This window comes from Microcebus murinus, chromosome 18, assembly GCF_040939455.1.
Source record: "Microcebus murinus isolate Inina chromosome 18, M.murinus_Inina_mat1.0, whole genome shotgun sequence".
NCBI classification, from domain to species: domain Eukaryota; kingdom Metazoa; phylum Chordata; class Mammalia; order Primates; family Cheirogaleidae; genus Microcebus; species Microcebus murinus.
Genome location: NC_134121.1, coordinates 45,913,762 through 45,937,956, shown reverse-complemented (window position 1 = coordinate 45,937,956; position 24,195 = coordinate 45,913,762). Strand labels below are relative to the sequence as shown.

General features: G+C 47.3%; 2 protein-coding genes and 1 pseudogene across 3 annotated transcripts in view; 2 read left to right on the top strand and 1 right to left on the bottom strand.

The window, feature by feature from the left end:
• The window catches only part of EFTUD2 (elongation factor Tu GTP binding domain containing 2), a 41,117-nt gene extending 28,513 nt beyond the window's left edge, over positions 1 to 12,604 (top strand). For both annotated transcript variants that reach the window (XM_012786774.2, XM_075994625.1), the window contains exons 12-28: positions 1,300 to 1,363; positions 1,745 to 1,835; positions 3,186 to 3,321; positions 3,739 to 3,866; positions 4,919 to 5,112; positions 5,772 to 5,883; positions 6,280 to 6,420; positions 7,059 to 7,160; positions 8,755 to 8,837; positions 9,138 to 9,224; positions 9,460 to 9,586; positions 9,788 to 9,875; positions 10,510 to 10,628; positions 10,791 to 10,885; positions 11,386 to 11,539; positions 11,693 to 11,800; positions 12,146 to 12,604. In XM_012786774.2, the coding sequence (XP_012642228.1) occupies positions 1,300 to 1,363; positions 1,745 to 1,835; positions 3,186 to 3,321; positions 3,739 to 3,866; positions 4,919 to 5,112; positions 5,772 to 5,883; positions 6,280 to 6,420; positions 7,059 to 7,160; positions 8,755 to 8,837; positions 9,138 to 9,224; positions 9,460 to 9,586; positions 9,788 to 9,875; positions 10,510 to 10,628; positions 10,791 to 10,885; positions 11,386 to 11,539; positions 11,693 to 11,800; positions 12,146 to 12,241 (1,925 nt within the window). In that variant the 3' untranslated portion in view covers positions 12,242 to 12,604. The remainder of the gene's footprint in view (positions 1 to 1,299; positions 1,364 to 1,744; positions 1,836 to 3,185; positions 3,322 to 3,738; positions 3,867 to 4,918; positions 5,113 to 5,771; positions 5,884 to 6,279; positions 6,421 to 7,058; positions 7,161 to 8,754; positions 8,838 to 9,137; positions 9,225 to 9,459; positions 9,587 to 9,787; positions 9,876 to 10,509; positions 10,629 to 10,790; positions 10,886 to 11,385; positions 11,540 to 11,692; positions 11,801 to 12,145) is intronic.
• Positions 12,605 to 13,048: 444 nt separating this feature from the next.
• Positions 13,049 to 14,991, bottom strand: HIGD1B (HIG1 hypoxia inducible domain family member 1B). The gene is made up of 4 exons (XM_012786785.3): positions 14,827 to 14,991; positions 14,590 to 14,740; positions 13,836 to 13,970; positions 13,049 to 13,194 (listed from the first exon to the last, which is right to left on the bottom strand). Exons 2-4 carry the CDS (start codon positions 14,687 to 14,689, stop codon positions 13,130 to 13,132), a joined length of 300 nt encoding a protein of 99 aa, XP_012642239.1. The 5' UTR covers positions 14,690 to 14,740; positions 14,827 to 14,991; the 3' UTR covers positions 13,049 to 13,129.
• A 4,559-nt stretch (positions 14,992 to 19,550) lies between these two features.
• LOC105883522 (large ribosomal subunit protein uL14 pseudogene) lies at positions 19,551 to 20,297 on the top strand (annotated as a pseudogene).
• Positions 20,298 to 24,195: the final 3,898 nt, after the last annotated feature.

The window sequence follows — 24,195 nt, the reverse complement described above, 5'->3', positions numbered from 1 at the left end:
CTTATAATAAAGTAAGCTAGAGAAAAGACAATGTAACTAAGAAAATCATAAGGAAGAGAAAATATATTTACTGTTTATTAAATGGAAGTGGGTCATCATGAAGGTCTTCATGGTCATCATCTTCACATTGAGTAGGCTGAGGAGGAAGACCTTGAGGGCCGGTCTTGCCGTCTCAGGGGAGGCAGAGGTAGAAGAAAATTCATATGTAGGTGGACTCGCACATTTCAAACCCATGTTGTTCAAGGGTCAACTATGTATATCTCCTATGTTTTTCACTCAGCCTTGGATCACTGATCATTTTCTTGTCATTAGATGTATATTTCAGTATACATGAAATACATATATACTGGGTAGATATGGGTAGATGAACAATAAATTCATTTGAACAGAGTTCCAGTAGAAGATTATTTTTCATTGCCCTTTATATCAGCATGTGAAGCAAAATCCAAGACCCTTTCTGTCATTGTAATATAAAGATGATTCAATTTCTGATTGAAATGGCCCTCAGCCTTGGGAGATATTGTTAGTCATCCTCTGAACCCACTGTCAGTTTAAGAAGGAGCCAGCAATGGGCTCCAACATCATTATCGTGAAAAGCCTTGTTTGGGCTTCTAGAAAGTCAGCACTGAAGGAAAGCATTGAGTCCTTCCCCTTCATTTTACATATGGGGAAACTATGCCCATGGTCACAGAACTTATCGAGAGTTGGGACGAGAATCCATTTATACCATACTGCCAAAATTATACCATGTCCTCTTGCTAGGAATACAATACAAGTCATGATGAATCATCTCTGACTTCTAGGAACTTCATCCAGTGGGTGGGCAGAATCATATAGAGTGATGAATGACAGTGTGATAGTGTGAGCTGAGTGCTAGTTAGCTGCCACAGGCAGGTAGAGCTGAGGGAATCGGGGGCAGGGGGCAGGGGCAGCTACAATGGTCTAGGGGTTGGGGAAGGAGAAGGGGTTAGGTATGTGGAGAGTAGGGAGCCAGGAATTCCAGACTCTAGGAATTGCAGGGTTGGAAGAGGAGGAATGGAGGCAGGTGGCATTGGTCATGACCTGTTCAGGTAACAGTAGACTGTTTCACCAAGGAGAAAAGTACAAGTAAAAACTACTGGTGGGGCGTGGTGTATGTGCCTCATTGTCCCTGTCTGCCTGCCTGGCTAGAAGGAAATTTCTGGGCCCTGGAATGGAAGGTGCTAGAATTCCTCAGCTATGAACCAATTGTGGCACCTGAAACAGAATTTTGAACAACACTTTGCTAGGTGGCTTATAATTGTGTGCCTTCTCCTATAGGTGACATTAATTACCAGGAATTTGCTAAAAGACTCTGGGGTGACATCTACTTCAACCCTAAGACGTAAGTAGAGTGTGAGACATGACTCCAGAGGGGTGATCCATTTTCCCAGTAAGCAAGGAGAGATAAGAAAAGACTTCCTAAGATTAAAACTTACTTTTTTCTTAGCCATAAACTACCATCTTTCCTCCCTTAAAAGGGTTGGCATTGTAAGTTCAAATTGAGTGAGAGGCTGTTTCTCCTGAGGTCTTCACAGCTTGGCTCAGGCATGCAGGAGGGTCATAACTAAGTGTCCTCTCAGGAATCTCTGTTTGGAAACTTTATGATCATACTCACATTCCTCCGCCAGCTCCTGCTCAGATTCAGAATTTAAGCAATAGTCTCTTGGGGTCAGTGACACTGCCTTTTCCCTCCTGGGTCACTCAGAATTCTTTTTCTCTTTAGGCGAAAGTTCACAAAAAAGGCCCCAACCAGCAGCTCTCAGAGGAGCTTTGTGGAGTTTATCTTGGAACCACTTTATAAGATCCTTGCTCAGGTGAGTGTCAGGCCACCAGGTTCAGATCTGCTCTTCTAAGCACACATGGAAAAGCTGGTGAACTCCGGCTTCCCTCTGCCCCTGAACCTGCTCAGATTTACATTACGAAGTATAAGGGTGGTTGGTCACCAGTTGTTTATGAAGTAATCTTCTGGATCTCCAACACTACACTACTCCAAGTGCTGTTGAAATCTGAGGAAAGGGAGAAGGTACAAAAGAAGGAAAGAAAGAAGGCATAACCTAGGGAAAGTTTGGGGACAGATATTAACTATTCAGAAGAATGTGACACTGTAGAACTAGTCATACCAGTTATGGGAATTTAAATGTTAATTAATTATGTTCATCTGAAGAAATGAATTATAGTACATCCCATAAAATGAAGTATTTTGCAGCCGTTAAAGGCATGACTGTCCACCTGGTACTTTCTTGGAAAAAAGAAAAAAAATGCTAAAAAATAAAATTAAAAAAAGGCATGACTGTGTGAACTGTTTTCATGACTGTTCTGGGCAGGTGTGTACTGGAATGTGATGTTAGGTTGAAAGGACGCATGGGAAGTGGTAAAGATGTAGTTAAAGTTGTAGAATACTGTGAAGGAAAGAATGTAACCTTATGTTTATATGAATTTGTGCTACCTAAAAAATAGGACTAGGACTAAAAGGGTAAAAATGTCATCTGGGAATTTTCAGACCTTTCTTCCAAGACAGTAATAAAATATGCAGGTGTATAATAAGCACTGTACACAATGGACACACATACACAAAACATGTGTGGCCATTCCGGCTGACAAAACAGCAAAACATAGCAACAAGACAAAATAACGACTTAAATTTATTAGTGCTGAAAAATACTTAGTATCTCATGTCAGACTGGAATGGATTAATAAAAGAAATTTATAGAACCTGCCTCAGTAGAGACCTTGAGTCTGCTGAGGATGATTTAGCTTGGCCCTGTCCCCACAGGATGGTCTGCTAGGTGACCTTTTTTGGTTCCTTCCAGTGCAATGATGCTCTAAATCTGAGAAGTGTGATTAGAGAAGGGTAGGGATTTCCTCAGTGGGGTGAGATGCTACTTTTCAGACGCCAGGGGGCAGCACTGACGGTGATCAATCTGAGTGCTTGGTTTATTGACTGGTATGGGGATATAACCAAGTCAGCTTCTCCCAGGTTTGATTTGAAGGGTGGGTACCAAAGACATCACTGAAACTAGACTGTTGTCATTGCTAAGAGCTCTCTCTGTGGAAAAGAACGTTGTGCAGGGGCACTTCAAATTACCCTTTGGCCTTCCCATGTCCTCTGTAGCACCACAGCTGGGGCTATTACTACAGCTGAGTGGTGTCTGGTACCCTTACAGGTTGTGGGTGATGTGGACACCAGCCTCCCAAGGACCCTGGACGAGCTTGGCATCCACCTGACCAAGGAGGAGCTGAAGTTGAACATCCGCCCCCTGCTCAGGCTGGTCTGCAAAAAGTTCTTTGGCGAGTTCACAGGTAATAAAAAGCTCATGACCCCTTAACACTATTTAGGAATAGTTCTAAGTAGATCTAGAAAGATGAGATAGGATGCTTATTTAGCTCAATGCAAGTGTTCAGTAAATGCTTATGTTTAATAAAAGTTCATGGGTTGATGTATTTTAAGGTTTTTGTCAGCTGAGTTCCAAGGAATCACATACCACTGAGACCTGCTTATTGCTCTTTCCTGACATCAATGTGACTCCAAGTCTTTTAGCAGCATATTCCCAAGAAACGGGGTATCACTTCCCCCTAGAATCATAGTGCCACAGCTTTTAGAGCTAAAAAGATCAGTCCCCTCACTTTTAGCCTTCTGACCATCATGAGAGGATCAATAACTCTGGCTCACTTCTCCCTGTGCGCATACATTAAGGGCTTTCTCTTCTCCCCCCACAGGCTTTGTGGATATGTGTGTACAGCATATTCCTTCTCCAAAGGTGGGCGCCAAGCCCAAGATTGAGCACACCTACACTGGTGGAGTAGACTCTGACCTTGGCGAGGCCATGAGCGACTGTGACCCTGATGTAAGAGAATGTGGCCTGCTGGTTCTCTGAGTTTTGTCCCCTCCTGCATAAGGATGCTGATATCTGGTCATGGGAATGATGCCTTCTTCCCTGTCCTTACACGTGAGCGTGGGCAAGGGAAGGCCTAAATTCAAAGCCTGATGTTGCCACTATCAGTGGTGTGACCCTGAGAGCATTGCTCGTGCTTTCTGAGTCTCAAGGTCTTGGTCTATAATATGAGGACAATAATATGTGAGTGGTTGTTATGAGAATTAAAGAAGATTAAGGAAGTTTTATAGCCGGGTGCAATGGCTCATGCCTGTATTCCTAGCACTCTGGGAGGCCAAGGAGGGAAGATCACTTGAGCTCAGAAGTTCTAGATCAGCCTGAGCAAGAATGAGACTGCATCTCTACTAAAATAGAAAAAATTAGGCAGGTATCCTGGTGGGAGCCTGTAGTCCCAGCTACTTGGGAGGCTGAGGCAAGAGGATCACCTGAGCCCAGGAATTTGAGGTTGCAGTGAGCTGTGATGATGCTACTACACTTTAGCTAGGGTGACAGAGTGAAACTCTGTCTCAAAAAAAATTTTTAAATTTTAAAAAGGAAGTATTTTGGTTATATTTAGCATATTGCCTGGCAGATAGTAAAGATTCAACAAATGGTAGCTAATCTTATCAGTCCTGGCTTTTAACAACATCTTTCCCAGCCATTCCTTAGGCAATCCAGTTTCTTGTTATAAACATACAGCAAGGTAGAATTATGAATTACATCTTCAGAGGAAATTTGGGGCAAGTAATCTTGTCAGCAGTGCCAATCTGCCATCCTAAACCTGTCTCTCTTCCCCAATGCCCTCATCCTTCTAGAAAAAGAGAATTTTTCTTGCTATGCCTGTATTTCCTGTTAACCCTCCTTAGAGAGAAGGCGTAAAGCATGATTTGGAATTTTCCAGGGAGATTGCCTTATCTTCCTCTAGCTTCTCATCCAGCTTGTGTGATTCTGTCAAAGGAGGTGGGGACAGTGGTACTTCCCCAGAGGGTAGACATGGTTGAAGGTGTACTCTGTCCCCGCTCCAGGGTCCCCTGATGTGCCACACTACTAAGATGTACAGCACAGATGATGGAGTTCAATTTCATGCCTTTGGCCGGGTGTTGAGTGGCACCATCCATGCTGGGCAGCCTGTGAAGGTGCTAGGGGAGAACTACACCCTGGAGGACGAGGAAGACTCCCAGATATGCACCGTGGGCCGCCTTTGGATCTCTGTGGCCAGGTACTGCTAATCAGAGCCTTGCCTTCTCTCCTGGATCTGCCCCTAAGGAGCTGGAAGGGGTGGTCCTCCTTGAAGACACAGTAGCTGCCTCGCTCTATGCGATAGAGGGTAATATGACCCTCCCTCAAGAGATCTTTTGACTTATAGTTCTCACTATTCAAGGTTGCTAGGGCCTAAAGGCAGCTATTATTGGGATAACACCGAAAGCTGTGCCTTTGCATTTTGGGTGGTTTGTATCAACTTTTGTAGCAGGATTTTCATTTTTATTCATCTTACTCCTCTTTTCATTTCCTCATCTGTGTTCTCTTTAAGTCTTAACCTTTGTGTTTCTTCACAAAAGAAATTCCCCCTCCTCCACTATCTATTCTTTGACCAAGATAGAAGGCTTCACCGGATCCCTTGTGGCAGAGTCAAACTTAACTTAGGTACCAGGGCTACGTGTCAGTTAGTTTATAAGTTTGGCATCTCAGTAGGCAAGTAAAACCAAGGCAGTCCTGTTCCCTAATGTGGCTGCTCTGCCTCGATGACAGCCCCTTTTCCCTTCTCCAAATCTACCTTGTTTGCTAAAAGGCAGAAGAATATTGAAGAGCTGGGAGAGTTGAAGTGTTTTCTGTGGTGTTTTTGCTCTAAGTTCCATTGCTGCTTATTGGATGTTGCAGGTACCACATTGAGGTGAACCGTGTTCCTGCTGGCAACTGGGTTCTGATTGAAGGTGTTGATCAACCAATTGTGAAGACAGCGACCATAACTGAACCTCGAGGCAATGAGGAGGTAGCGTTTCTGAAGAGGCCAACTGGTTTGACTGAAGCTAGGGGGTCACAGGGACAGGCAGGAGCAATAAGCAGCAGAACCCACAGAGGACTGTCCAGTCACTGCCACTCCCTGATAACAGGCTCCAGCATGGGCTCAGCCTTCTGGATCTGACCCTGCTGGGTTCTCTCTGTGCTCAGCTCAGATGCTAGGAATTAGGAGGAGTGCCTCTTTTTCTTTTCCCTCTCCTTTCTGCTAGAATATATGGAATAAATGCCCCTTCAGGCTGCCCCCACAACTCCTGGTTGGGGAATCCAATAGTCTGATCTCAGCACGTCCCCAGCTCCTCTCTTACTTCTGCACCTTCTGTGCCTGCTTATGCCAGATGCCCTCACTCCTCTGCATTTTGGATCTCAGGCTCAGATTTTCCGGCCCTTGAAGTTCAATACTACGTCTGTTATCAAGATTGCTGTGGAGCCAGTCAATCCCTCAGAGCTGCCCAAGATGCTCGATGGTCTGCGCAAGGTCAACAAGAGCTATCCATCCCTCACCACCAAGGTATGCCCATGACCTGCAGAAGCTGCCGGGCCCTACTTTTCCCAGCTAACTGGTCTGTGTCCCGTGCCACTTTGTGTCCCTTGGGCGTCCCTGATTTGCTGTTTCCAGCAACCTATGTCAGCAGCAGTCCCAGCCCGTTGCTATCATTTGAAGGCAAGACAAGACCTGTGTTTATGTGTGTGTGTGTTTTTTCCCAAATATATTTGGATAGGAAAGTATTTCTTGTAGAGTACACTTTGAGTTGGTTTTCCAGAAAAGACAGAAGGAAAAGTGAGTTACTCTGATACTTATGCACTCTTAAGCCTGCCAGCATGCCTTTCTGAATAGCTGGCCAGGAGGGCTAAAGGGCTATCTTATGTCCATGGACATAGGGCCGGGTTTTCCCCCTAAATGGCTAAGATGGGAATTCAGTCCTTGACCTCACCCAGTGGCACTGTGCTGAGTGATCCTGCTGTCTTGAGGACTGACTCACAGGTAGATGCTCCCCACTGAACCTTCTTAAAGAGGCTAGAACAAATACTAAACAGTAGCTATTTCTGATAGGCACTTTCTCTTGGATTCTGGCCTTGATTTTGTTTGTATCTGCTGTTGCTAGCAAAAGAGTCCAAGATGTGATCACCAGGGCTGTTGTATTTCAGGTGGAAGAGTCTGGCGAGCATGTGATCCTGGGTACCGGAGAGCTTTACCTGGACTGTGTGATGCACGATTTGCGGAAGATGTACTCAGAGATAGACATCAAGGTAGAGCATTACCTGACCAGGAGCTGGGCGCTCAGCTGCAGACTGATTTTTACATGTGGCCAAATCCTTGATTCCCCTGGAAGTTCCATGGGAAGCGAGGGTGCATTGGAGGAGATACGTTTGTAAAAAGCATGATCTGTTGCTCTTTGTATGGGAAGGCTTTTGAGAACTGGTTTTCTCCATTCTGCTAGGTTATTTTCAATGTCATATGTTTATAATCAAGTCTCCCAATGCAAAGTTATTCTTGGTCCTTTGTTAGGAAAATAATTGCACAATTAACCCATCTGTGGTGATTAGGGATCAGAGTGGATGTGTTGAAGGAGAGAGTGAGGGCCTAGTATGTTGGCTCACACCTCTAATCCTAGCACTCTGGGAGGCCGAGGAGGGAGGATCGCTTGAACTCAGGAGTTCAAGACCAGCCTGAACAAGGATGATACTCTGTCTCTACCAAAAATAGAAAAATTAGCTGGGCATGGTGGTGTGCATGCCTGTAGTCCCAGCTACTCAGGAAGCTGAGGCAGGAGGATTGCTTGAGCCCAGGAGTTTGAAGTTGCTACGAGCTGTGATGATGCCCGTGGGCTCTGGCCTGAGCACGACAGAATGAGACTCCATCTCAAAAAATAAAAGACCGGGTGCAGTGGCTCACACCTGTAATCCTAGCACTTTGGGAGGCTGAGGTGGGAGGATTGCTTGAGCTCAGGGGTTTGAGACCAACCTGAGCTAGAGCGAGACCCCGTCTCTACTATAAATAGAAAGAAATTAGCCAAACAACTAAAAATAGAAAAAATTAGCCGAGTGTGGTGGCGCATGCCTGTAGTCCCAGCTACTCGGGAGGCTGAGGCAAGAGGATCGCTTGAGCCCAGGAGTTTGAGGTTGCTGTACGCTAGGCTGACACCATGGCACTCTAGCCCGGGCAACAGAGTAAGACTCTGTCTCAAAAAAAAAAAAAAAAGGTGGGACTGGGTCTCCTAGATTCATTGTCAAGCCTTGATGTAGCCACTCAGTTAAACCATTCATTTCTTGGCCTCCGTCTCCCATTTGAGACACATTTTTCTCCAGGGCCCTGTGGCACTGGGACAGGTGCCCTCAATACAAAACTCTCCTGATGTGCCCAGAACTGGTGCTGGAGAAAATACTGGGTTTCCCTGGCAGCAGGCCGTGTGGGGGCATCAGGGAGGAGCTGCACTCCCAGGCATTAGGGGTTGAGAACGGAACAGGTGCTTGCTACCGGGCTATGGCGCCAGCTCTGTCCGAGCTACAGGAGTTGTGCCAGGAATGGTGGTGGACAGTTGAACGCGTGGTGAAGGCTACCTTAGAAGACTATAATTAAGGCCCTAATTTGATACCCCACTTACTCTTGGCTTAGGAATATAATTTCTTTACTATGTGAAGTTTTCTGAGTCTTTTTAGTGACAGTATTGGACAGTTCTTTTAACCTGCTGCTGTACTGTATGTCACTTCTGCTGATGAAGGCAGATGGGGTTTTCACAGAGGTAGTGTCAAGGGAGTTTCAGAATTCCCTTAGGTAGAAGGTTGTCCTTCCAACAAAATTAGACCTCGCTTCAACAATTTATTAATATTTTCTGTTTCCCAGGTGGCTGACCCAGTTGTCACGTTTTGTGAGACGGTGGTGGAAACATCCTCTCTCAAGTGCTTTGCTGAAACACCCAATAAGAAGTAAGCTGGGATCACAGTGTCCCTGGGGCTGACAGCCTCAAGAACACTCCCTCTTATCCCCCAACTCCACCCCAACCACAGCACTGTGGAAAAAGAGACCTCTGAGTCCAAACCTTACTTTTTAAAGACTGGTCAATTCAAATGAAAGGAGACAGAAGATGACCCCTTTTTACTCTACCCTGCCCCTGTGGCTTTCCCTGCTGTCGCTGGCTCAGCTGTCCATTGTGTTACCCTTTCCTTAGGATGTCCCTTCTGCTAGTCCTGTTAACCCTCATCATTGCCCATTTCCATTCTGACTAGGAACAAGATCACCATGATTGCTGAGCCTCTTGAGAAGGGCCTCGCCGAGGACATAGAGAATGAGGTGGTCCAGATCACGTGGAACAGGTGAGAAAGTGGCTCTGATGTCAGGGCTGAAGGCAGATGGGGACGGCATGGCTTACCTGCTAGCTCTCTTAATACCACACCTCTCTGGAAAATGTTTGTGTCTCCCCACTTTGCTGTCCTGGACACAGCGTGGGTAGGATGAGGTGACTGTCCTCCAGAAAGGGCGGGTCTGTGGCCCCAGGAGCCAGCAATCACAGAGCAGTCTGCTACCTCCATTTTCCCCTCCTTTCCCCAGGAAGAAGCTGGGAGAGTTCTTCCAGACCAAGTACGACTGGGATCTGCTGGCTGCCCGTTCCATTTGGGCTTTTGGCCCAGATGCCACTGGCCCCAACATCCTGGTGGATGATACTCTGCCCTCTGAGGTATAGTGGAACTGATGGGAACCATGTTGTGGTGTCCTAGCTCTTGAGTGGAAGAAACTACAGAGTGTTCTTCTTTTCCCAAAAGTGTTTTTTGTCCTCTGGTAAAGGAGAGCATCCCCTTACAGGTGTTCTATCTTCTTCCTCTAAACTCTTCTGCTATTGTCAGGGTGACTGCTAAGGAGGCCTCATGTTTCTGTGCAGGTGGATAAGGCCCTTCTCGGCTCAGTGAAAGACAGCATCGTTCAAGGTTTCCAGTGGGGAACCAGGGAGGGACCCCTCTGTGATGAGCGTAAGTCCACCAGTACCTCCCGTAGCCTGGTCCTTGAGGGTCCTTGCACCTGGAGGGACGGCAGGGGGGTGGGGCTCACTGTCTTTGGGACCTCACAGGAAAATCAGCATGGGCCACACAGGGCCATCCCATGACCTGGGCCAGCTTCCCATCTTTTTCTCTGTCCTGGGACCTCTGTTTGGTACATCCTGGAAATGTAAGTCGTTTCTAGTCTGGCATTTGCTCCTCATTCCTGAGAAGGATCTGGCTTTGGGTGTGTTTGAGGAAGGATATCAAGAGGATGATGAGATGGGAGTAGTTTATAAGCCCTGATTGAACTTCATGGGACTAAATGTGCAATTCCTAGAATTCCTACACCAAGAAAATGTAATGATCAGCAGAAGATGCACATAAACTTCTAGGAAAGCTCTATATGTCTGAGTGTGGTCTGAAGCAACACTAAGAACATGTGCTTAACTTCTGGCCTCGGTGTCCCAGGCCTGCCTTACTCAGAACAGCCACCTCCAGTGTAATTTTGTACCATGTCTTCTGGGGCTGCAAGACAGCTGCGGTGAGCAGGAAACTCTGCTCTGCCATGGCCCTGTGATGAGCACCAGTACCTTTCCTCAGCCAGCTGCCCCATCTCCTTTTGCAGTGATTCGGAACGTCAAGTTTAAGATCCTGGATGCAGTGGTTGCCCAGGAGCCCCTGCACCGGGGCGGGGGCCAGATCATCCCCACGGCCAGGAGAGTTGTCTACTCTGCCTTCCTTATGGTAAGAGTGCGGCTGTAGGGGACTCTGCCTCCCTGGACAGGGAGCGAAGTGGAAGACAAGTTTTGGGGGCCTCAAGACTACAGTCCCCAGCCTTCCCTCCATAGAGGGTCTTGCTTCTCCGCCTTCCCCTGCTGAGGAGCCTTTCTTCCTGCTCTGTTGCAGGCCACTCCTCGTCTCATGGAGCCTTACTACTTTGTGGAGGTCCAGGCCCCTGCAGATTGTGTCTCTGCGGTTTATACTGTCCTGGCCAGGCGCAGGTGAGCAGCTGCAGGCGTGTTGGGGACAGTGCTGAGAGAGTAGCCGAGCAAGAAGCACCTCGCCCCTGCCAGCAGGAGAGATTGGCCTCCCCCACCCTCTCCATGCCAGAAACTCAGCTGGTTTCCCAGAAGGAAGTAGAAAATGAATGAGGCAATCCCCAGCTTTTGTACAGATTAAAATTTGATTATTTCTTCCTGAGTCCCCTCCCCAGAGAGCTACTATGGGAAGTGCTGAGGCAAGTCAATGGTGGGAATGTCTGTAGGCCTTGTCCTGTCACTGTTTACACTCCTGTCATCTGCCCAGAGCTCACTGCCCCTTGACTTCACAGGGAATTGTGTTGAGTCCCCCAAGCCTCTGCTATCTGTAGGGCATTCTTAGTTATTCTTTCTTTGATGGTAACTCTTGGCTGGGATGCATTTGGGGGCAGCAAAAGCCATATTGCCACTTGGCTTTTGGCCTCTGTATGACTAGGGACTCAGCCTTTGTTTTTCTGTCTCAGGGGGCATGTGACTCAGGACGCACCCATTCCAGGCTCCCCTCTGTATACCATCAAAGCTTTCATCCCAGCCATCGACTCTTTTGGCTTTGAGACTGATCTCCGGACTCATACCCAGGGACAAGCCTTTTCCTTGTCTGTCTTCCACCATTGGCAGGTGAGAAAACAGTGCAACTGATCTCCTTCTGGCCTGTTGCCCTTCCAGGCCTACAGTGAGACATGCAGCATCCTAGAGAAGAGTCCTGCTTCTGGGCCTGAGGCCTCTGGGAAGCTTCCTCAGCCATCTGAAATCAATCCCTTTGCCTTTCAGATTGTACCTGGTGATCCTCTGGACAAGAGCATTGTCATTCGCCCCTTGGAGCCACAGCCCGCTCCTCACCTGGCCCGGGAATTCATGATCAAAACTCGTCGTAGGAAGGTATGTGTCCCTCAGACCTATAGCCATCCCTCAACCCCTGGGGCTCCCAGCAGGAGCTAGAGCTCTCTTTACTTCTTCTCAAGGGACCCTTTTCCAATGTAGAGATTTGCTATCTGTGCACTCTTTGGGCAACCAGACCTGGGGCCCACTCTGCTGGGGAAAGAAGGCCTTCGCCTCCAATGTGATAATACCCTAAAGGCAGTGCTCCTAAAACAGCCCCACCTAAGCTCTAGCCACCACCAGCCTCCCCCTTGAACACAGGTCTTGGATGCCCCACCCCCCCCCAGCTTAGCCAGCCACCAACCAGATAGGGCTCACTCTTGCACGTGCCCTCCTTCTATGCAGGGCCTCAGTGAAGACGTGAGCATCAGCAAGTTCTTTGACGATCCTATGTTGCTGGAGCTCGCCAAACAGGACGTTGTGCTCAATTACCCCATGTGAGCGAGGGACTCCTGGCAGCTCCTGCTCCCTACAGTGGACTGCAGTTCTTGGACTTGAAACTGAGACCTGGTGGGACTCGGCCTTCCTGTCGTCAGCAAGTATCTGGGAGTTGCCGTTGCCATCTTGAACAACCCACAAACCTCCAGCCCAGAACCCCAGTGAGGGAGGAGCATTTGGCCTCCTGTTTCTTTCTGTGGCCTCTGCCTGGCTCCATTCCCAGGGAACAGAGTGGAGCTTGGGCTCAGGGAAAGGGAAAGAGATGAAACAAAACCCCAAGGGGTCCTGTCTTTGGGATTTACATGGAATTTTATTTTTTACATGTTTGACCTTATCCATGGTTTATAAGTGAACAGAACATTCTGACTCCTGCCTTGCTCTGCTTCTTTCATCCCCCTCGCCCTGTCTAGTCCTGGCGCTTACATTCTGAATATATGTCACCTCCCAGGAGGCTTCATCGCCTCTGCTCCCAGCTGCAGCCTGCTTCCTGCCTAGGTCCCCAGGGAAGCAGCCTGTGGTAGGAGGAACATATGCAGTGTTCCCATGAGCATCGAGGCCCTTCTACTACCCTCACCCTCCCACTCCCACTCCTTGCTGCTTCTGGGTGGGACCGAGGTAGCGTTGTGGGGTTCCTGGGATCAGAGGTCTACACGCCACCCACCTCTTTGGGAGACCGCTGCCCCTTAAGAATCGCCCTTGCCCTGGAGTTGGCGTACAGAACACTAATTTCCAGCTGTTTGCTCCAGGTCCTCTCCCCAGCCACCACCAGTCCCTTACTCTGTTTTCCCCCCATGAAGAAGAGCCTGTTGATTTTCCTAAAAACTACTTTATTAGGAGCATTCCTGGGATTGGTTTAGGGGGCATCTGACTGCCCCTGATTCTATAGGAGACCTACTTCTCTCCAGCATCCTGTCCTGTCCTCTTGACATAATCTTTGTACATTGTGTACACAGCACCTATGTGAGGGAAAAGAGAAAAACACCCCTTGGCATTGAACCCTTCACCCGTCCCTGGCTCTCCCAGGTGTCCACCTCCAGCTGCTCCCTCGAGACTCCCACTTCCCCGCTCGTGTTTCTGCCCCAGGACCCAACAGCTGCTCCAAGCATCTGACCACACAGCCTGGGGAACAACCCATCTGACAGTTCAGGAAGCACATTCATGTACATTATATATCCGTGAGAAACCTCACAGCAACCTGTGAAGTAGGCCAGCCAGGGGTAGTTATCGTCATGTAATACACAAGGAAACTGAGGCTTAGTGAGAGGGCTTTGTCCACTGTCACGCAGCACGTGGCTGTCTGCTTTTTGATCCAGAGGGGAAGAGAAATTCAGTATGTGTTCTGCTACTTGATTTTTTTCACCTCTAGAGCAAACTGTCATAAAACACTGGGCACCATCCACACAGGCCTGGATTAGGAGATGAAAGAGGGAACCCTAAAAATGTCTCAGTATCAGGGCTTCACCAAGGATTCGATGTAGACCCCAGTATAGGGATCAGGGACTTAAGTCATGGTCCTTTTAGCTGGCAGAGTCAAAGCCAAACTGACTTTGCCATATCTGTTTTGCCCTCAATTCTCTGACCCCACCAAACTACTCACCTAGCATGATCGCGCCCACAGCACAGGCCTGCGCTGCCACGCGTGTGTGAATCAGGTGAATGGACATCTTGGTAGAGCCCCGAGCCTTCAGCCGGTAAATCCTGTACGCTGCTACCACCAAGCAGCCGCCTAAGCCTGTGGTCAGAGAACATGACCCCTGGGCCACAGCCACCAAGCACAGTGTTCCCCTGACAAGCGATTCCTCACTTGTCAGGCAGGGCACTCGAATAAACAGCTGCTTTCATGCACCTTTGTGCGACAGTGGGAGTGGGGGTCATTTGAATAGTGACTTTCCCTTCAATGTCATTTTTAAAATGACTGCCTCCTCCAATGATGTCCCTCCCCCACATACAAATAGCCCATCGTCACGCCTGCCCCCGCCTCAGCTCTGCTCTGGGCCCTGCTCCAACCGCCACTGGCTCCGGATCCTGGTACAGCTGTTCTACTTTCCCAGGGCCTGGAAGAAGGAAGCCCTGGAGGACCCCAAACTGCCCCTCTGACCCTTCCCATCCTGGCTCTGGTATTGGTGCCCCAAGTTTCTCCATATCCCAGGTACTCAGTGGGCCACCATGTCCACCCACCCAGACTCATTTCATTGTAAGGGTTTGTCCCTTGGCACTTTTTCTACTGGTTCCCTTGTTCAGGGGGTAGGACCACTTGAGTTCTCTGACCTCTGCTTCATTCTCCTTTGAAAGCACCAGGAGACATGATGTCTCAAGCCTCCTCCCCACCCATCGTTCCATTCTCCACTCACCTATAGGCACCAGTGGAGATTCCCGGGTCTTCCTCAGGAACTTCTCAGACACAGTGTCCTCGCCCTCCGATGGCACCCACCAGCCTTTGTTAGCAGACATAATCCTGGGCCCAGATGTTAATAGCTGGGGTTCCTCGGCTTCTGCCTAGTCCTGGTAGGAGGCACCCTACAGTTACGAACTTCAATTCTCAGTCTGGCATGGAAAGGAGGGGGTTACCTGCTAAGACCCTCCCTTACCATGCCAAGCACAGCCTCTTGAAAAGATGTCCTTCCCAGGTGTCCTGTCTCAGGGGGCTGGACCACTAGTGCCATTTCTCCATCTCATCTTCCTAACATCTGCCTCCTCCCCAGCCCATTTCGACTTCACTGTCTCCTCTGCTTCCCCTTCCCCCAACTGCATCCTTGTGGGTGTGATCCTTGGGCCAAGAAAAACAGCTGGAAAAATCCACATATGAGGATGGGAGAAACAGTCCTTGAGCCTTGTGGCCTTGGGTTTGTGAAAGTTGCTCCCGAGAGAGCCAGAACCATCCCAGACAGTGTTACAGCACTGGCTACCAAGTCACCAGAGCCAGAGATTTGAATGATCTGACATGGGTTTGTGTATAGTTTAGCCTATATTTTGCACATTAATACTAAAAGGATAGTAGCTCTTTCCTGAGCTGCTACTCTGTTTCTAGGTCCCTCTTTTTCCATGTTCTTCACAATTACCCACCTGCTAACTCTATCCCTAGGCTAGAAACCCTGTCGCTCCACTTGCTAACCCCTGTAAATGTCTGCTCTGATCACAAACTAGACAGAGTCCCAGAGTACCAAACCTCAGACCAGGGGTTCTGCCAGTAGGATGCCTTCTAAGTCTGACCATGAGACAATCCCTGTTTGAGACAACTATTCCTAGTTGGCCCTCCTCTGCTGGAGGAGCAATGACAGGTAGCCCCACCGGCCCTTGGCATGCTGGTGCTTACCCTAGGAGATGACTAGAAAGTAGAGAGCGAGCAGCCAGGCCAGGGCTCAGCGTCTGCTGTTTTGAACTGGCTAAGAGCTGTTGATGGAGCTGCCACTATGGGGTCAGGGAAGCAGTGACTTGGGCTTTATGGCGACTTTGAAGTCAGAGATGGAGAGGGGAGGAGATAGGACAGGGCATCAGTCTTAACCCCCCATCTGCTGAGTTCCAAGCCAGAGCTCCAGGCGCTAGAAAGTAATGAAAGGCCAGATGGAGGGGAGCCCCTAACTAGATTCAGTCTTCTAGTTCCCACGGATGTAAGTGGCTGGGTCAGAGACTGGCTTAATGTGGAGAACTGAGATAGAGATATTAAGGCAAGGATGGGAAGAGACCCTGGGTTCTCTCCCAAGTTATACTGCCTTGGATACAATTTTTTGTTGGGAGGGGAAGACCAGGTCTCTGTTGCCCAGGCTGGAGTGCAGTGTCCCAATCAGTTTACTGCAAACTCAAGTGGTCCTCCTGCCTCAATCTCCCAAGTAGCTGGGGCTACAGGCATGTGCCACTACACTCAGCTTTTTAGAAAAACTTTTTGCAGAGGGCAAATGTGGTGGCTCACATCTGTAATCCTAGCACTCTGGGAGGCCGCAGCAGAAGGATTGCTTGAGCTCAGGAGTTTGAGACCAGCCTGAGCAAGAGCGAGACCCCATCTCTACTAAAAATAGAAAAATTAGCTGGGTGACATGGCGCGAGCCTGTAGTCCCAATTACTGGGGGTGCTGAGGCAGGAGGATCTCTTGGGCTCAGGAGTTTGAGGTTGCAGTGAGCTATAATGATACCACTGGACTCTACCCACAGCAACAGGTTGAGACTCTGTCTCAAAAAAAAAAAAGAAGAAGAAGAAGGAAATTGAAAGCCCCTCCAATAAACTTTTTTTCTTTCTTAGAGATGGGATCTCATTATGTTTCCCAGACTAGTCTTAAACTCCTGGTCTCAAGCAATTCTCCCACCTCAGCCTCCCAAAGTGCTGGGATTACAGGTGTGAGCCACCCTGTCTGGCCCAGATACTCTTATGAACAATGTGGGATATAAACAAAGTACCCTAGTTGTAAGAGACAGGCTCCCTGGTCTTAGTCTTATTTTTTTTTATTTTATCTTTTTTTTTCTTTCTTTATTAAAATATAAAGAATTTTAACTTTTTAGTTATATCTTTTTTTCTGTTCAGGTGTGGTTACAGCCTGGTCTTAGTCTTGATCTCTTCAAAGATGCTTTCCAGACTAGAGAGATTTATCCAGGAGTTTAAAACAAAACTGGACTGACTTTCCTCATGTCTCCAGAGCTCTGTATATCATCTGTGGGGCTGATGCCCACTCAGGTTGCGAGGATGGCAATGACTGCCGTTGGCACTATTCTATACTTGAGATCTATTCAGGCCTCTCAACTATTCTATATGGGAAGTAGCAGTTTGTTCACAAAGGAACGGACCTTCAGAGAAGCTAAATGGCTTTTCTGAGGATACACAGCCAGTAAGTGGCAGTTTCATGATCTGAATTCAGGTCTGGCTGGCTCCAGTTTGCACTCTTGACTGCAATACCAACTGTCAGGGAGCCAGCCAGACTGAAACCCTCAGCACCAGATTCTTGATTAGGAGAAGAAAAAGTATGTGCTAAGCAAATGGGAAAAGATAGGGAGCACCAGTGAGAGTCCCACACCATCCCAAGCCTTTGTTCCTTCCCTAGATGACTCAGCCCCATATAACTGTCCTAGAAGGGCTTTTTCAGCACTGGAAATTTGTCCAGCAGCTGATGTCCCTCCTCTCTCCCCAACACTCACTGCTCTAGGAAGAAACCCAGGGTCACAGCAACTCCCCAGGGCCTACCCATATCCCCAGCGTCCATGGGAACTCTCCTCCCAGCCTTTCACACACACCCTCCTGTGTGCCTCTCTGGGTCCCAACAGTGGCCTGAATTCTCAAGAAATGGATTGTATATGCCCTCACTGGTCTGGGCCACAGTGGGGGGATGAAAATGTCTGTGTGAGGCTGCAGGAATCAGGATCAACTCCAAGTCCTTTGAAGAACAAGGACCAAACTATGGAGAGTGAAATTCAGCTTCTTCCTACTGGGATTATGTTGATGTGCACACAGCATGCCAGCTTCAAACTAAGAAATGATAATAATTGCTATGATTTACTGAGTACCTTCTATGGGCTGATTGCTTTATGTAGATTACTCCTTATAATAACTATGTGGTAGGTAGTGTTATTATCCCCATTTCACAGATGAAAAACTGAGGCTCTGTTTAATGTCTTGCCCAAGGTCAATAAGTGACATAAAAAAGTCCAGAATTCTAACCACTCCTAAAATTATATCTCATTGCTCTGGACTAACCTGGGAGAAGTTGTGTAAAGTGGAGGGGAAGTCTTAAAATAGAAAAACTATAAGCCGAGTCAGTGGCTCCTGCCTATAATTCCAGCTACCCAGGAGGGTGGTTTGAGCCCAGGAATTCCAGGCTGTCGTGAGCTATGATCATGCCCCTGCTGCACTCCAGCCTGGGTGACAGCAAGACCCCATCTCTAAGATAAAAGAAAATTGCTTTTTTTCTTTTTATTTCAAAAACTTCTGAGAACATACAGTAACTAAAACTTCAAGGGTCAGATTTCTGTGGAGTCCTGCTTTAGTAAACAGAGAAGATAAAATTATGATAGCATCATTTTTGTTAAGAAGCCAAGTCTTTAATAATTGTTTTCCATTTATACATTTCTGCATTAGTAATTTACTTATAAACCTCTTTTTCTTCCAAATCAGGGCACACCAATAGAAATTCTGATTTAGAGGGGTCTAAATGAATGATGCAGACAGACTTAGTGTAGGCAGAGTCAACCCTGGGATCAATTAGCCCATACACCAACTAAGTATTTGGTTATGCCATGCAATCTCTTTGAGTCTATGACCTCAGCCATAAAATTGAGGTAGCATCTACCCATAGGATTATTGTAAGGACTCCACAGGATGATTGCTAGAATTCCTCTGTATACTTCTGCTCCTCTTCCTCCGGATGGAGCAAGTGGCAGGGAATGGGTAGCAGCAGGCTGGGGAGAAATGGAGAGTCCCTGACAACAGATGGCAGGGTTGACATATTCTGTGTGGTCCCTTTCTCATCCCCTCCCCCAGTTTCCCCATCCTCCTGGGCTTCCTCACCCTAACTGTGTTGGAGGGGAAGGGATGGGGGCAGGGGCGACCAAGGCTTGAAGCTCTCAATACACTCTAAGGCACAGCTGTGCTATATATAGCCCAACAGAGCTGAGTGACCAAACAGGGGAGGGGAGGGACATGTAGCTTTTGCCTTGAGCTAATGAGAGCTGTGAGTGAGGGGATGATGAAGAATGAACTAGACAAGGAACAGATCCTTCCAGTTGCATTTGAAATGGGAAGAACCCGGGTTGAAGGGCTGGGGGAATCATGGGGGAGCAAACATTAGTGGTGTCTGGGGGACTGGAGGGGGGTAACAGGAAGAGGCTGTGGAAGTTTCCAGATAAAGTAGCTAGGCAGAGGCAGCCCTAGGGGGGAAGAGGGTAATACCCCTCTCCTTTTGAAAATAGGTGATGGTTTCTTTTTTCTTTTCTTTTCTTTTTTTTTTTTTTTTTTTGAGACAGAGTCTTGCTTTGTTACCCAGGCTAGAGTGAGTGCTGTGGCGTCAGCCTAGCTCACAGCAACCTCAAACTCCTGGGCTCAAGTGATCCTCCTGCCTTAGCCTCCCTAGTAGCTGGGACTACAGGCATGCGCCACCATGACCAGCTAATTTTTTTTTCTATATATATTAGTTGGCCAGTTAATTTCTTTCTATTTTTAGTAGAGACAGGGTCTCGTTCAGGCTGGTTTTGAACTCCTGACCTCGAGCAATCCTCCCACCTCAGCCTCCCAGAGTGCTAGGATTACAAGTGTGAGCTACCTTGCCCAGCCAGGTGGTGGTTTCTTGCCTGATGGTAAAAAATAAAAATAAAATATACCTTTTCCAGCATTCAAGATGTCGAAGTGAGGACGTGCTGGGTCCTCTGGTGTGAAATTCCAGGTTTCCCTGGTCCTTCCGATAGGAGCCGTGATCAACTGTGCTGACAACACAGGAGCCAGAAACCTGTACATGACCAAGGGATAATTGAACAGAATTCCCACTGCTGGTATGGGTGACATGGTGATGGCCACAGTTAAAAAAGGCAAACAAGAGCTTAGAAAAGGGCCGGGCATGGTGGCTCACACCGGTAATCCTAGCACTTTGGGAGGCTGAGGTGGGAGGATTGCTCGAGGTCAGGAGTTCAAAACCAGCCTGACCAACAGCGAGACCCTGTTTCTACTATAAATAGAGAGAAATTAATTGGACAACTAAAAATATATAGAAAAAATTAGCTGGGCATGGTGGCACATGCCTGTAGTCCCGGCTACTTGGGAGGCTGAGGCAGTAGGATCGCCTGAGCCTAGGAATTTGAGGTTGCTGTGAGCTAGGCTGATGCCACGGCACTCTAGCCTGGGGAGTAGAGTGAGATTCTGTTTCAGAAAAAAAAAAAAGCTCAGAAAAAAGGTACATCCAGCAGCGGTAATTCGACAACGAAAGTTGTACCAGAGAAAAGATGGTGTGTTTCTTCATTTTGAAGATAATGCAGGAATTATAGTGAACAACAAAGGTGAGATGAAATGTTCTGCCATTACAGGACCCGTTGCAAAGGAGTGTGCAGACTTGCGGCCCAGGATTGCGTCCAATGCTGGCAGCATTGAATGATTCTCCAGTATATTTGCAAAAAACATTAAAAAGTATTTGCTAAGCCGGGCGCCAGTGGCTCACGCCTGTAATCCTAGCTCTCTGGGAGGCCAAGGTGGGTGGATTGCTCGAGGTCAGGAGTTCAAAACCAGCCTGAGCAAGAGTGAGACCCTATCTCTACTATAAATAGAAAAAAATTAATTGGCCAACTAATATATATAGAAAAAATTAGCCAGGCATGGTGGCGCATGCCTGTAGTCCCAGCTACTAGGGAGGCTGAGGCAGAAGGATTGTTTGAGCCCAGGAGTTTGAGGTGGCTGTGAGCTAGGCTGACGCCACGGCACTCGCTTTAGCCTGGGCAACAAAGCGAGACTCTGTCTCAAAAAAAAAAAAAGTATTTGCTCCCACCCACCCCAAAAATAAATAAAATAAAATAAAATAAGAACAGGTGGTAGGTTTCACCTTGTAGCATTTGTCCAAGGAAAGCCCCAAGAGCCACAGCCCTGAGGCCAGGAAAGTGCCTTTGGTACCTGCTAATCTTTCTGGGGAGACTGTTCACATATTTTAAAATATTTTTTTTGAGACAGAGTCTCACTTTGTTGCCCAGGCTAGAGTGAGTGCCGTGGCGTCAGCCTAGCTCACAGCAACCTCAAACTCCTGGGCTCAAGCAATCCTCCTGCCTCAGCCTCCCAAGTAGCTGGGACCACAGGCATGTGCCACCATGCCCGGCTAATTTTTTCTATATATGTATTAGTTGGCCAATTAATTTATTTCTATTTATAGTAGAGACGGGGTCTCGCTCTTGCTCAGGCTGGTTTTGAACTCCTGACCTCGAGCAATCCGCCCGCCTTGGCCTCCCAGAGTGCTAGGATTACAGGCATGAGCCACCGCGCCCGGCCACCGATATTTTAAAAGATTTTAAGAGAGCGTGAATAGTGGTGATTGGAAAGCTGAATCAGACTGCAGTAATGCTGACATTATAGAATCATGACATTATAGAATCACGTCATTTGAAGGAACAATTCTGAGGACACCAATAGGGACCCCTGTGTCAGATGACAAAAGGGTGCTCCAGAGATTTGAAATGTTTTGCTAAGGTTCTCATGTTGTGTGCTTTTGAATATCCAAACTACCCAGCTTCTTCAAAAACACACCTCGGGGAACTAGGTACTGTACCACAGTTCATACTTATAATCCCAGCACTTTGGGAGGCCGAGGTGAGAGGATCACTTGAGGCCAGGAGTTCAGGAGTTCGAGAACAGCCCGAGCAACATTGTGAGAAGTACCCCCCCCATCTCTACCAAAATAAATGGGAAAGGATTAATGTGTTGGGTTTTTTTTTAAGATGGGGGTCTCGATATATTGCCCAGGCTAGCCTCAATCTCCTGTGCTGAAGTGATCCTCCTACCTCAGCCTCCTAAGTAGCTGGGATTATCGGCCTGTGCCACCACATCTGGCTAAGGGGACTAATGTCTTGAGAGCCCACAAGGTTTAGATAATTTTCATATTTCGTTTAATCTTCACAATCACCCCAACAGGTAGATGTCATATTTTACAGATGAGGAAGCCAAGTTTCAAAGAGTTTAAGTTACTCAGATCACACGGCAAGTAAATGGCTAAGACTAAGCTATCCAACCAATAGTGATAACCACTACAAACCACTTTACAATAGAAAATTAACATATAAAAAGGTATAATGTGACTTAATATTCATTTCATCATCTCATTCTCAAAACCATCTTAAAAATACAAGTAAATGGCTGGGCGTGGTGGCTCACGCCTGTAATCCTAGCAATCTGGGAGGCCAAGGCAGGCGGATTGCTCGAGGTCAGGAGTTCGAAACCAGCCTGAGCGAGACCCCATCTCTACTGAAAAACTAGAAAGAAATTAATTGACCAACTAAAAATATATATACAAAAAATTAGCTGGGCATGGTGGTGCATGCCTGTAGTCCCAGCTACTCGGGAGGCTGAGGCAGTAGGATCACTTGAGCCCAGGAGTTTGAGGTTGCTGTGAGCTAGGCTGACGCCACGGCACTCACTGTAGCCTGGGGAACAAAGTGAGACTCTGTCTCAAAAAAAAAAAAAAAAAAATACAAGTAAACATGCTATCTGCTTTCCCGTGGAGGGGAAAAATACAAATAAACAAGAGTGCAAACAGCTGGGCAGAGTGCACTTTTGAACTCAGGGCTTTCAAACATTCAAGGACTACTCACTTCTCACCAAGACAGGGTCAGTCCTGGGCCAATGCACTGTGTTCAGGGCTGTCCAGAAGTCCCTGCCTGGTGGGTGGTATCACAGCAGGTCTCCTTAACTCTCCCCAAGCCCCACCTTCACATTCTGAACATACTATAATACATCTGCCCCTCCCTCTAAGGAAATTGACCTTAATTTAAATTCAGCATTAATACACAAGAAACTGCTAACAGGGCCCCCAGGAGATACCTGGTGGGAGGCTGTTTTATATACATTCTATACTACTTGTATTACCTATTCAAGATTGTTTTTTGACAACAAAAAAAAATCTGCTTCAGCCAACATCCCTGTGGACAAGGGCGGAGAAAGCAGTATAATGTGTCCCACAGGTTAACCGAAACTGCTAGGGATTAGTGGAGAGGGAGGGCAGTGAGGGCAGTTTGTGCTACTAATAGCTCTCTCCCATTAGCAGGAGTCATCAAGAACTTCTTTAACAATTCTTCCTTACTCTCCAGCCAGTCTGGGGCAGACATCAGGACTCCCTCCTGCCAACAAGGAGTAGTCTCAAAACCTACCTCTTTGGGCCTCTATTTCTATCCTCCAAGACGGGAATCTGCTCTGAGTTTACCAGACAAGTGGGGACCCTGGAAAATGTGTAATGGAAATAGTGACACACTGTAGCCTTCAAGTTGACCCTACTGTTCCCAAACCACAGAGCCCCAGGGTGACTCTCAAGTTCTCAAATTGGGTTTTGATCTTTTCCTGCCTGGGCCCCATGTGAATTAAAAGTGACTGGTTCTCACAGCACCGGGATCCACCACTCCCTGCTGGAGCTGGAAACCAGACCAATTTCCCTATTGGAAACTCGGGGCTTTTTCCCCACTTCCTTCCAGTAGCCTGTTTTTTTGTCCTAGGAATGGTGAGCCTTCATTCACTCAGCATATATTACTAAGTACCTACTATGTGGGAGGGTCTGTTCTAGGAGCTGAGACACAGTGCCCCTGTCTTCAGGGAGCTCACATCCTATTGGACAACCTGGTTTGCTCCTGATCTTGGTGAACGTTTGGGCCCAAGAGTCTCTGGGCTAGGTTTCTGACCTAAGTTTCCCCACCTGTAATGGGATTTAAGGATGTCACTAGCTGGCAAGGTGACAGAAAAGAGAAAGAAGAGTCCCGACAAGAAGAAAAGAGCCTTAGGTTATCTTTCTGATTTTTAAACTACCTACAGGTAGAACAGCTTAGCTTCTTTGGGTCTAATTTTTACAATCTTTAAACGCTGCAGACTTGGTAGTAATGTAACAGATTTACTAAGTGAGTGTATTGTTTCCAATCTCCATGAAGAATAGGCAATAACAAAAGATAGGAAGTCTTCCCTGGCAAGTTTATTCATGAATTTACAGGAAGATAATACCTAATGAACATTTGCATAGGTATAAAAATTATACACATTTATTTGTATATCTTTATTATTTGTATATCATATACATATATAATCAATGCTTTCATACGACTTTAAAAGGTTTTTAAGGAAGTCTTAATAAGCCACAGAAAAGTACACTTTCAAAAGAATGCAGGTCTGCCTGGCGCAGTGGCTCACACCTGTAATCCTAGCACTGTGGGAGGCAGAGGCAGGCGGATTGCTCGAGGTCAGGAGTTCGAAACCAGCCTGAGCAAGAGTGAGACCCCGTCTCTACTATAAATAGAAAGAAATTAATTGGCCAACTA